Source organism: Amblyomma americanum, chromosome 2 (assembly GCF_052857255.1).
Source record: "Amblyomma americanum isolate KBUSLIRL-KWMA chromosome 2, ASM5285725v1, whole genome shotgun sequence".
In the NCBI taxonomy this organism is placed as follows: domain Eukaryota; kingdom Metazoa; phylum Arthropoda; class Arachnida; order Ixodida; family Ixodidae; genus Amblyomma; species Amblyomma americanum.
The window spans coordinates 30,047,147-30,059,050 of NC_135498.1; the positions used below are offsets into that span (position 1 = coordinate 30,047,147).

The 11,904-nt window shown below is 51.6% G+C and overlaps 1 protein-coding gene across 1 annotated transcript; it reads left to right on the top strand.

Moving 5' to 3' along the window:
- The first annotated feature begins 1,021 nt into the window (after positions 1-1,021).
- On the top strand, positions 1,022-11,056 carry LOC144120907 (uncharacterized). The gene is made up of 5 exons (XM_077653700.1): positions 1,022-1,210; positions 2,250-6,999; positions 8,198-8,342; positions 10,121-10,230; positions 10,919-11,056. The coding sequence occupies exons 2-5, from the start codon at positions 2,403-2,405 to the stop codon at positions 10,930-10,932; spliced, it is 4,866 nt and encodes a 1,621-aa protein (XP_077509826.1). The 5' UTR covers positions 1,022-1,210; positions 2,250-2,402; the 3' UTR covers positions 10,933-11,056.
- The last annotated feature ends 848 nt before the right edge of the window (positions 11,057-11,904 follow it).

An 11,904-nucleotide genomic window follows, 5' to 3' on the forward strand; every position in this document is an offset into this window, starting at 1 on the left:
CGCCGACGATGAGGCTGGATTTTTTTGCGACACGAGCTCCTTAAAGCTGTCATGTCAATAAGGAAAGAGCGTGCCACGCAACACCAAGACACCAGCTGCTCAACTCGCAACGACAATGTAGTCAGGTATGGTGATCATACCAAAACAAATATTACAAACTGCGACAGCACCAAGCAAGCTAGCAAAAGTATATTCCCTTGCATAAGGTGTTGGATTGGCTCACAAGCGTAGGCAGATTTAAAAAAAATCAGTGCCACAACAACGCGAAAATACTGCTACACTCATGCCTTTCGCGCTGCTGTAGTAAGATGGAACTGTCCGCCTTTGGTAAAGATGCAGATGGAAAGACGACAGAGAAGTGGTCCCACTTCTTCGTCTCTAATGCCACGGAAATATCCGCTATCCGTTTTATATCAGCGCTCCGTAGAACGCGGGCCTGTTAAAACTGCTGCGGCACCGCAGTTCCTGAGTGCTGCTGCTGCTGTTCTAACAGGAAGAAAGAAAGTGCACGGGCCTGCCTCCCCCTACAACAATGCCCCAGTGGGGGCGCTGTAGGTGTTTTGAATAAATAAATACATAACTAAATGAATAAACTAATCACACTTCGGGCCATCTTGACCCACGCTGCAGATGCTTCGCGCCACCGCACCATGCATGGATTGGATTGGATTAGATCTTGGTGCTTATCCCTTTATAACGGGCAGACCTTGCACTGAAGTCCTAGCCAACTTTTTTGGGACGCTACGACGGAGTCTGTCCCGCCATGTCGTCACCACCACCCATCACTTGAGCCTATTCCAATTTTCAAGGCGGCGTTTAGTTGTTTCGACCGCCCTGGCCTTGGGAAAGGCTTCTTGCTCATTCCCCTCGCTGTCGGTCGCTCCGCCCTCTGTCGGCTGACCTGAGTGGAAACCTAGCGCCTGCAGAAGGGTACATCCATTCGGTACATGCACGACTCGCGGCTGATGTCGATGCCGTTGCGCACATCGCTGGGGCGGCGAGGCAAAAAAGAAGAGGCGCTGCCGCCGTAATGGCGACCTGGCAGCGCCTCTGCGCCTGGTGGCTTGAGCCGCCCGCCTGAGCCCCGCCGTCCTCCCGGCGGACGCCCCGCGCGCACCCGGGCGGGCCGCGCCGCCTAGCGGTCCCATCCCGCGGGACTCCCGGGCACCCCGTGCCTAACGACGCGCCGTGACTGCCTCGCTTCAGCCAGGTGAGAACTGGCACCCGTGTCCACCACGCTGAATGCTTTCAGAGAAAGTTATATTTCGCGCAACACAGAACGACGTGACGACAAGCGCACAGACGTTGTGACGTCTGCCACTCTTTGACTCACATGTCATTGTGCTGCGTTGTAACCGGTCGGTGATCGAAAACTGTGAAGGAACTAGCTGAAGGGCTTTCTTAACGAAAGAAATATCGATGTTATAACAACGTCACTGTTCTCTGTATTCGTATGCGCACTACTGTGCTCGATGACACGTCTGTACTCGTGGCGTATGGTCAGCAACCGCGGCACGAGAGCGGACGACAGAGCTGACAGACGTGGGGAGCACATGACTGTGGTGCGGTGTTGTGCTAAGGTTTCGCTTTCGTTCTGCCCTCTGTTGTTTCTGTTTGTTGCACACTGCGTAGAAAACACCCTGGCGTTTCGGAATAAATATAGCGGGCCAGCTTCGAGGCTTCACAGCGCTTGCGTCCTTATGCTAGCATATTTTCAATATACCAATTTCTTTTCTCCTTTCAAGTGCTGTTGGCTTCTGTTTATACTTTATTACTTAGTTTTGACGCGAAGTCGGGTCCATCATGCTCCAGGTCAGTGCCACCAAACAATATGAAAGAGAGATCTTGACGTTAAAAAGTCTAACAGGGGCCCCGGAACGGGAGAAGGGGGGGGGGGGGAGTCGCTTCTTTAATATTTCTCCAAAGGAAGCACATTACCCCCAAGGACCACAGTATGCGTACGCTAGGTCTGCATGTAAAAAACAGAGCTTTTAGAGAGACGCTGATTTTGCACCATTCGCAAAGTATTCACTAAAGACTGGGAACAGTGATGTCCAAATACCATGATTGTGTAAGAGAGAAAACATACGATGTCGACTTGAGGGTAACTAATGGAAAGTTCATGGTTGATATTTTTGAAAGGATAAGTAAAGCCGCTAACCGTTTGGAAATTTTGTTCCTAGGCTGCGCTGTGCTGAACTTTTAAACGTATAAAGTCACATTTCTCCGTGCATGTTTTCTCTACGCAGCACCCCTCTTCCCCATTTTGTGCGGATAGCGTGCAAGCCAAGAGCGTGCTTTCGAAAGGAAGCAGTGCGTCTCCGTCCAAGAAGAGAAATGGCCGAGCGTAAGTAGAGCCTTTCAGTCTTCTGCCGCGCGGGGCTGAGGCAACAGCGATCACCATGAAGAAGCTGTCGACGTCGACGAGACAGCGCAAGAAGCAGGCCACCACCACCAATATGGTGCACGTCAGGCAAGTGGAGAGCCGGAACACCCCGTCGGGGACCATCAGGCGCGCCACGCACAACCGTGTACGGTCCTCCGAGTCCATGGTGCAGTCGTCCAACAGCGTCGTGGACGAGGAGGAGGAGGAGTCCGTCGCCACGTCCATCTTCAGCAACGAGATGCTAGCCGCTGGGAAGCTCAAGAGCCAGGAGTCCACCACGGACGCGGGGACTATTCCCAAGGGCAGCACCTTCAGAAGCTCTCACGAGCCGTCCGAGAGCAGCCTGACCCTGAGTCTGCCCAAGGAGATTCGCACCTCGTGGCTGGAGAATGATCCGTCCTCTGACACGGAAGCTGCAACGGCCAAGAGGCCGCTGCCGGTCCAGCTGCAGAGGACGCACACATCGGAAAACCGGAGCACAGCCAAAAGCATATTCAGCACCAACAAGTCGGTGATAATGGAGACTCAGCGAAACAGTATCTCTGGTCGGCAGCCTGACGCGTCTGCAGCAGCAGCGGCCATGCCAGGTCACGCTTCGTCCAGGCCTCCCGACTATCCGCCTGAGGTTACCTCGGACACGTCGGAGTACTCCGACGTCCATCAGTACCAGTCTCTGGATGCCTCGTTCAATTCACACTCGGACAAGGAGTTCCGCAGCGCCTCTTCGAAGGTACCCGCGCCGGGACAGGAAACACAAGGATCGGATGTTGCGCTCGGCATCATGCCGCCCTGTCGTGAGGACAGTGGATCATTGACGAAAGCAAAGCCGCACGAAACTTCCGGCCGCGTCGACATAGGTCCAACGGAATCTCGCGGTGGGCTAGATGGCGCGCTCAGGGACGGCAGACCGCAGCCAGCAGTGCCAGCAAATGCTAGCATGTCCTTGGACACCGGAATGCCTGCTTGGAATGCTGGAGTTTCTTCACTACTAGACGGAGTAAGCAGCAAGGATGGCATCACTGAGGTTACCAGGAGCGCAATTGACGTCCCCTCGGGGGCATCTATGGACTCGCGCAAGGACTGGAGTACCGATATCTTTCCTGCCGTACCCATTTCACCAACAGTTTCGGATCGTGAAGCGGCTGCCTCTCTGCAGAACATTCCTGGAAAAATGGCTGACTTGTTTAAAGCATTCGCGGCGCCCACCAAGGAAGCAGAAGAGGCAACGTCAGCCAGCAGTGCCACGTTTCACATGCCGAAGGAACACCCCGATAAAAAGGGGAAACATTGCGCAAGCAGCCAAGAAGTAGGGCGTTCTTCAGCGAATTCAAGAGACCTGTTTCCAGCACAAGAGGTCAACCGGGAGCAAGTATCTGGAGTTTCAGCTATGTTAGGAACTGACGTCCCTGCTGCGCCACCGCCGCACTTGGATGGCCACACTTCACAAAAGGGGCCATCTGGGCCCGAGAAGGCTTCAAGTCATGCCCCCCTTCCCGCTCGAAAGTTTTCACTTCAAGATGACTGGGACATCGATCACGAATTCCAAGCCGCCTTCGGTGAGATCCCGGAGCCAGCCTGGTGGAATACTGCCTCCGGTATGCATCCGGGCGGGGCAACCTCGTCGGAACAACAGCGGCCGACTACGATGACAGGATCAGGAGTTCTAGTTCCAATGCCTTCAGCTCAACCGCCTCAGAAACACCAATCGGCCACTCACAGCCAGATTGGCACGAAATTCCACGGAGTGCAGAGCGTGAGGAGAGTAACCGAAACTGTCACGGAGACCCACTCCCGAAGATCACAAAGTCACACCCAAACTTTTACGTCCGGAATCCCATCCGCTCCTGGTAACCTCCGTGCAATAACATCTTCTGTGGAACAACCTCGCGAACCCTCTGTGAAGAGCACTGTTCAAGATGGCGCCATGTCGCTGAAGGGGGCCCACGACAAGCGCGCTAAACCAGAGGCTGCGACGTCCGCTGTGCCCGGGCAACGTTCGCAAAAATCGGTAGATGGAGAGCACCACAAACCTTCCTCGACGAAACGAACGCCGCCCGGCGGTGCATCAACGAAAGAACATCCGGTCCCAGCGCAGTCCACCGCCGCTGCTTTCCCGAAAGGGGAACAGCGCCACAAGCGTTCCTCTCATAGTCCCACATCGTCTGGTGCTGTATCCCCTAAGGTGTCAGCCGAGGGCCGCAGTGAGCACGGGGCTAACCGCCGCTCCCCGGCAGGAACTTCGTCGACCAAGGTGGCAAGTGGCGGACAACTGCAAAAGACACCTAGCATGCTAGACTGGAGAGGAGTAGCGTCTACCGTTCAGCCTGGTCTGGCGCCAATCGATGAGAGGCTGGAGCGGTCAACCACGAGCTTTAGCATATCTGAGGCTCCAGCACCTAAGCCAAAGGCGCACGAAAGTGGAGCAGCAAATGTCGACGTCGGTAATGCTCGAGCGCCAGTAGCGACGTCCAGTGCTCCTGGAACGGAAGCTAAAGCGTATGAAAGCATGTATCCTCTGTCTCAAGGGCCTTTTGTAGGCCCAGCTGCGATAGCACATTTGTCTACTGCGCCACATAAAATTCTGGGTGACCAAGTGACCGAGACGACTAAGTTGAGTGAATCAACAGCTGTGCGTCCTAATGTTCTGGTTGAACAACGGTTTCAGCAATCTGTCACACGTTCTTACTCACTGATCCCTCTAACAGAGAAAGGCCCAGATGAAAGCCGCCAGACCGGCTATTCAGCGACTATCTCTTCCGAAATGAACATTATTCAAGAACATGGAAAGACTACCACCGAATCTGATGTGTCGGCCTCCTCTGTATTGCATCCACAGGAAAAGCCGGTAGCAGTCGCAGAATCAACAGTCATGGCTCCTCAAGGGGCGGAGCAGTCACAGTTGCCAGATCAATCATACACGGCAGGCGTTCTAAAAGGAACGCAGGAAACCGATGGCAAGACGGGCGATCTGGAAAAGTTAAGTCGTCAACAAATGCTGGAGACGGCGGAAAAACCAAAGGCCTCAGAGATGCTGGCACAAGCACAAGGTGGCGATGACCTGAAGCTCTCCAAGCCGGGGACGACACACGGCGTGAGCGCTGCTCATGAAGAGCCAAGCTCTACAGCGGTGGACCGCGTACTTGGTCTAACAACTGGTTCTAATCAACGCGGCATAACATCCGCGGCTGATATTTCCACGGGAGGACAGCTAGCAGCGACTACTATTCCTGAGAAGACAGCTGATACGTTACAGGAGACCTTCGGCGAGGAGCGTCCGAGACCATCGGCTAGCAGCCCGGTTTCTACAGAAGGTAGGGAGCCTGGCTTTCTCTTCGAAGAGCCTTTAAAGCGACCACTTGTGAGTTCATCTTGGACAGAGACTAGTACACAAGATGAAGAGCGCAGAAGAAGCTCCGGTGTTGCTGCTCCCAGAGCAGCCCACACGGTACCAGCTGCTGCTGGCGAAGAGCACACAGGGCATCTTGCCTTGAGCCATGGCGAAGCAGAAGCGCATCATCGCAGAACCTCGGCTCCAACCACTGGGCTGGCAGGAGCCAGCGTGCTGCCAGAAGAAGGCACCACCGCCGAGCGTTCTACCGTTCCCGGAGAACCGACACCTAAAGACCGCCAAAGGGGCTCTCAAGACCGTTCGCAATCCTTGACTCCCGACAGCGGCAGCGCACAAACCACCAAAAGAGCCGATGTCGATCATCACGGTGACATGTCCAGAAAGAGCGAAGAGGCAGCAAGTGCAGCAGCCGTGACGCAAGATGGCAGAGGCGCCACAACCGGAGGCATCTTTCTCGAAGACTCTGACCACCTAGTGGTGCCCGGATCGGAAGAAAGCGCCAGTGAACGCCCTGCCACCATGTCCGATTCACGTGGCTTTCAGCCACTGTTCGGGGAAAGTCTTCCTGGCCAAGCTCGCCCTACCGGTACCAGCGAGTACGCCGACGCAGTGCGCAAGGGCACCAGTCCCGAAGACGTCGTCAGTGGTGTGCCTACGGCAGCGCTTCTTGAAGCGGACGGCACCATGTCCCGCGACACTACAGAGGACGACGACGCGGAAAATTCGGGGGACTTGTATCCAGTGTTGGGTCCGGATGAGTTGAGACCGGCAATTTCTGCTGTGCACCTGCCATCTGAACCTCGAGAAGACCTCATCGACTTTGAGCAGTCTACCGGCGACAAGTTTAATATTCGCGAGGATGCAAGTTCCTCCACTTTCCTGCCCCTATCATCAGGGGAGGTCAGGAAAGAATACGTCGCAGGGCCCCGTGGTGCACCGAGCGAGTTGTTACGGGAGAAGTCGGAGAAATACGACAGAGAGAGGACGCTCAGGGGTTCTTCAGAGAGTGAACTGTGTCGGCGTCTTGCTGGTTCTCCGCCAGACCTTGTCTTTGCAGAGACTGCCCTGCTCAGCCGAAGCACGTCGCCATGCACGGCGCTCGTGGAGCTTCCGTCAGAGCAGCACATCACGGAGGCACCGTCGCGCGAGCTCCTGGAACAGCGCTACCTGGGCTTAGATGACGAGCCTCTCGATGAGTCTGAACAGCCCGCTGGGAGCCGCGGGGTAATGATGGCAGCTCGTCGTATTTTTCACGTCAGATCACGTAAGCCTGTCTTCCGCTCTTGCACAACCTTCAAGAAAAGCAAAATTACTTTTATCGCGTTCAAGGAATGCATTGGCCACTGTGCCTGACAGCCATAGATAAGCAGCATGCGTTAGTGAACGGGCACGACAAAAGCCACATGATTACTTCATCTAGCTTCTGTAAGGTAACCTCCCTGCCTTTCCTTTCATCATTCTCTCTCTCATCTTGCTTCTGTATTACAAGCACAAAGATGGAATACTCTTGAGAGTGGCTTACTTCGACAATGTGCCACATACCAGTTATGAGCCTGGCCCGCATAGATAGTGCCCTCTTTGAACAGCGGGAGAATAGTGGAGCTTTCGGTTGTGCTGCACACACTTGCAACCTGGCACCCAACGCCTATAGGTGCGGTGGCGTACCGCTAACCGATTTAATGAATCGGTCTTCTCTAGTAAGCCTTCGTAGTTCAAGTGTATGCTGTTTGTCTAGGCATCATGTGCAGATGCCGCCGAGTGTTCAGCGTTCTCGTTGTCAAGAAAGCAATACCTGAACAGGCACTGCTGCAAAGTTAAATGGTGACTGCTAAATTCAAGAATTCTTTCAATGACCGCCGCTGTTCTTGCGCGGCCCTGACTCAGCATAACCTGTTCTCATGCGTACCATTCTTTGGAATCAGGGTCTGGCTACTAGTTAATAAAAGTTAAAAGACGTTTTGACCTTTTAACTTTTCTCGTGCAGATATCGCAAACTACTTCCATAACGGGCGAAAAACGAAAAGTTCAATGCCTTGCCAATGGCCGCTGTCCACGCGTGCGCAGTGAGGCGCTCCCATGAAGGAAACAACGTATCGCCAGCAAAGCTTTGCCAGTTGCACGTATTCAAGAGTCGACTGCGCGCTTTTCTGACACACTAGGGAGTTTTAGCGTAGCGCTGCCTTACATCACTACCGTTGCCGCTACCGCCGGGAGCTCGGGAGCACTTCCAAGTGTACTTTGTTTGCTGACTCTTTAGCGGTAATGCCAATGAAAATAAAGACATTCTGCTGTCTGCGCATCGCCACAGTACTAGTGCATAGCTTGCGCCTGATGGTAGCGGTAACGACAGCTCTATACGGTAACACACCATTAAAACTCTAACCTAAAGCAGCGGGCGAGCCGGGGGATCTTTGGTCTGTAAGCACAGCGCCTGACGTTTTCGCCATTTGCTCTCCCCGCAGCAATGGCGGGCATGTTTCCGCCGGTGCAAGTGGCAGTGGTGCGGCAAGGCTTAGCGCAGCAGCAGCAACAAACCTCGGCGGAGGAGCCTGCGCGCAAGCCGCCCAAAGAAAGAAAAATTGTGCCCGTCCCCGCGGAGGTGGTGCAGTAAGTACTGCTTCGGAATTATGCACTCACTGACGCATCGTTGCGGGTCGCCGAATGCCACTCCATCAAAACAGAAACGCGTTCCCCACTCCAGCGATTGTTTCTAAACGGCAAAAGATGGCGCCACATGTACATTTAGTGCAGAATAATTAACAGTACAATTCGCAAAATCCCTGTCAACAGAAATTAGCAGGCAACATCGTTTTAGGAAGGAATCGTCAAACGACTGGCGCGCGAATGGCAATATTTTAACTTTTTCAAACCGGTCTTGCAGTACCTTATATTTATGAATGCGTCCGAAATCTTTGTGTTCGGTCAGCCTACTGCGCGAGGGTTTGTCTACGACGAAGTGACTCAGATGGCCTCAGCTGGCATTGTGCCATTTTGCTTTGCTCTAACATTAGGTTCTCAAGCTGTACGGTCCCGGGCCGAGGTTAAGCTTTCATAACATAGTCTATGTTTAGTTTTAACATAGTCGCGGACCATGAAAAAAAGGAGTTTTACTATAAATCAAGAAATCACTCAAAACGACGGATAACAGATGAATCCAGCGCTCCTGCGCGACAGCTTGTTTTAGTTCGCAGCGCGAGCTATGGGCGCATTGAGTGTTGCTGCTGCGCCTCATGCAGACTCTCGACAGAGAATGACCCCTGTCGCGACTGTGTCATGATTACAATCTTATTTATAATCAAGCGAGAGAGAGAGGGCCCAGACAACAGCAAACATCCTGAAGACGTCCTCAAATGGTCAGAATGTCCTCATACCGAACAGGTCACTCTGAGTACCTTTTGAGTGCATCATTGCGAAGTGTCGTCACGAGGATGTCCTCAGTTAGTACTTTGCTGGAGGACTCAAGGATGAAAATTCCTCTAACATCCTATAATCATCTATCGCAAGACAATATTGTGGGATTGATTGAGATAAAACCAGCTTAACCTCGCACTCGGCGCCCATTACTTAAACACTTCAGGGTTATTCAAAGATATGTGTGTACAATAGCGATATAATGAAGATAACCATTGTGACCCAAAAATTATATGCCTTGGAAGATGCGATATTTTTTGCTTTTAAACCTTGTCTTATGTGCCGCATTCTTCTGCTGGTATTGATCTGTTCAGGTTTTTGAGCCACCGATCTTTTCCATTCAAGCAGCAGAATTCAACTCCAGAGAGTTGTAGCTCTCCGCTGCCCTGGGCATGCAGACCCGTGCTGTGCCTCTTCTTTTTGCTTATTCTGGTTAGCCTCTTTTACGTTAGCTTTGAATACGGCACTCATATGAAAAAGAAGCTCTGGATACAACAAGTAGTACTGAAGATGTCCTCAAACATGACCGATACTCAAGAAACCCGAGTGTGTTCAACGGACGGACAAATAAATCCCAGCTGGACTGCTTGATGACCATTTAGAGACAATATGAGGATGTCTGAACATCCTGACGTGGACATCTATCGAAAGTATATGTAAGACGAGTCCCATAACTCCATATATTTATATATGGATTATGTGGAGTCAGTATGGAGTGTATGGAGACGGTGTGGACATTGGGGACAGGGCGTATAAAAACTTACATACTCATCATGCGCATTTTATGAGTTTATGGAAGTTTTATGGAAAGTTTATGGACTTCGTACAAAAAACGTATGCATGTTCATATATGTTCATCATGGGGACTCCATATTCCCATTATTGAACGTGTCAGAAGGGAATTAAGGTCATACCCAGGAGGTGTTTGCGCTGTGTGGGGGATGTGTGATTGAACTTCCTCCCGTCTCTCGCAGCACTGTCCACGGAGCCATGGACACGGCTGCGCCCGTCATCGCCCTGTCGTTCGCCTTGTTCGCCTTCGTGGCGGCGGCCGCCATTCTGCTCACCCGGGAAGACGATATCTGTGCGTGAACGCATACTGAATTTCTTCTCTGGTCGATCCGCTGCAGTTAATTGTTTAGTTTTTTTGCTAACTTACTTATGGTCTCGTTTGTTCGTTTGATTTACATTCACAGAGCCTTAGAAGGTAAATGAAAGAGTTGTAAAGTACTACACAGTACTTGAGTAACACATCTCGAGCTAGCTGGCTGTTCATCACGACGCAGAACAGAGCAAATTTCACAAGGACACAAAAAGGGACGACCCTTCTGTGTCCTTGCGAAGTTTGCGCCGTTTTGCGCAAACCCTCCACTACGGCGTCCCTCATGGCTTGAGTCGCTTTAAGACGTTAAACGCCATAAACCATAGACGAAACAAGGACACCATCGTGTGCGGCTCGAGACTAATTTGGCCCACCCTAGGGTTCTTTAACGTGCACTGACATCGCACAGTGGACGGACCTCTAGCATTTCGCCTCCATCGAAATGCGACCGCCGCGGCCGAGATCGAACACGCATCTTTCAGGTCAGCAGCCGAGCACCATAAACACTGAGCCATCGTGGCGGCTGCGATGATGTCCTTGTGCTGTTATGACACATACAATTAAAATAAACAATAAACAAATAAATAACTCCGAATTTTGCTTCTTTCCTCTTGTTCTTTTCTGTGTAGTGCTGTAAGCTAACCGTATGCTTTTTTCTCTTTTCTTACAGATACCGAACTGTAATGAAATTCGAGGGACGTGGATTTTTGTGCTCATAAACAACTACCACGGAAACTTTGTTTTTTTCGTACTTTTGCGAAGTTTCGATTGAATTAAATGCGTCAAAAACGTGTTAACATAGTGTTACGATGGTGTGCATGTCCTCAGTTCAGTTCTATCCTGATGTATGATTAAGTGACAAAAATTGTGCTGTTTGTGCGTAGAGTGCATTTGCTGCACACATGCCATTTGAGAGCGCTCAGACCACGGTAAGAACTGGCTTCAAGCACTGAGCGTCCAGTAACATGAACAATAAAAATGCAGCAAATATGTAGCGAACGCCTGCACAGTCGGGTCATTGTACAGCATCAGTAATACTCTGTTTTGTGAGCAACACTGGCAAAATCTGAAAATAGAGCAAACTGTCAAATCAGTTTGCACGAGGCGCACGTTACTGACGTGTGCCGTCTCGTTCAGAACCGGTCCCATTGCATATACAAGTTAGTATATGGCACCGAACTCACTGATTCTCACGCTGCAGATGCATGGAATCCTAATGTCATTTTCAATCTACACGTGTCCCTAAACGAAGGAAAGCGAACACTGCTGTACCTGGGACCGCACGTCGAAAGGCGACACCCTAATTCATCTCGAGTTGTGTGCAGTGGAGTGGAAGCTGTGAGTGCGGAGAGGGCACGAGGCGACGTCGGCTTTCACAAGTTCCACTCCCTGCGAGCGACTTGTGATATGAAGCAGAGAAGTACTTCTCGAGAACGTACGTGCGACACACACACATACAAAAAGATTCGTCTAGCGAATGACGACTTGTGTGAAGCATGCACGTATATGAGTGACCTGATCACAAAAAGTCGAATCTCGATCATTATAACAGTTCTCGCTTCTAAAGAAGTTCCTTGTTATGTCTTCAGAATACACCACATCGTTATTGCAGTGAGAGCTATTTATGGGACACGTTCTCCTGCCGGGCTGTGCATC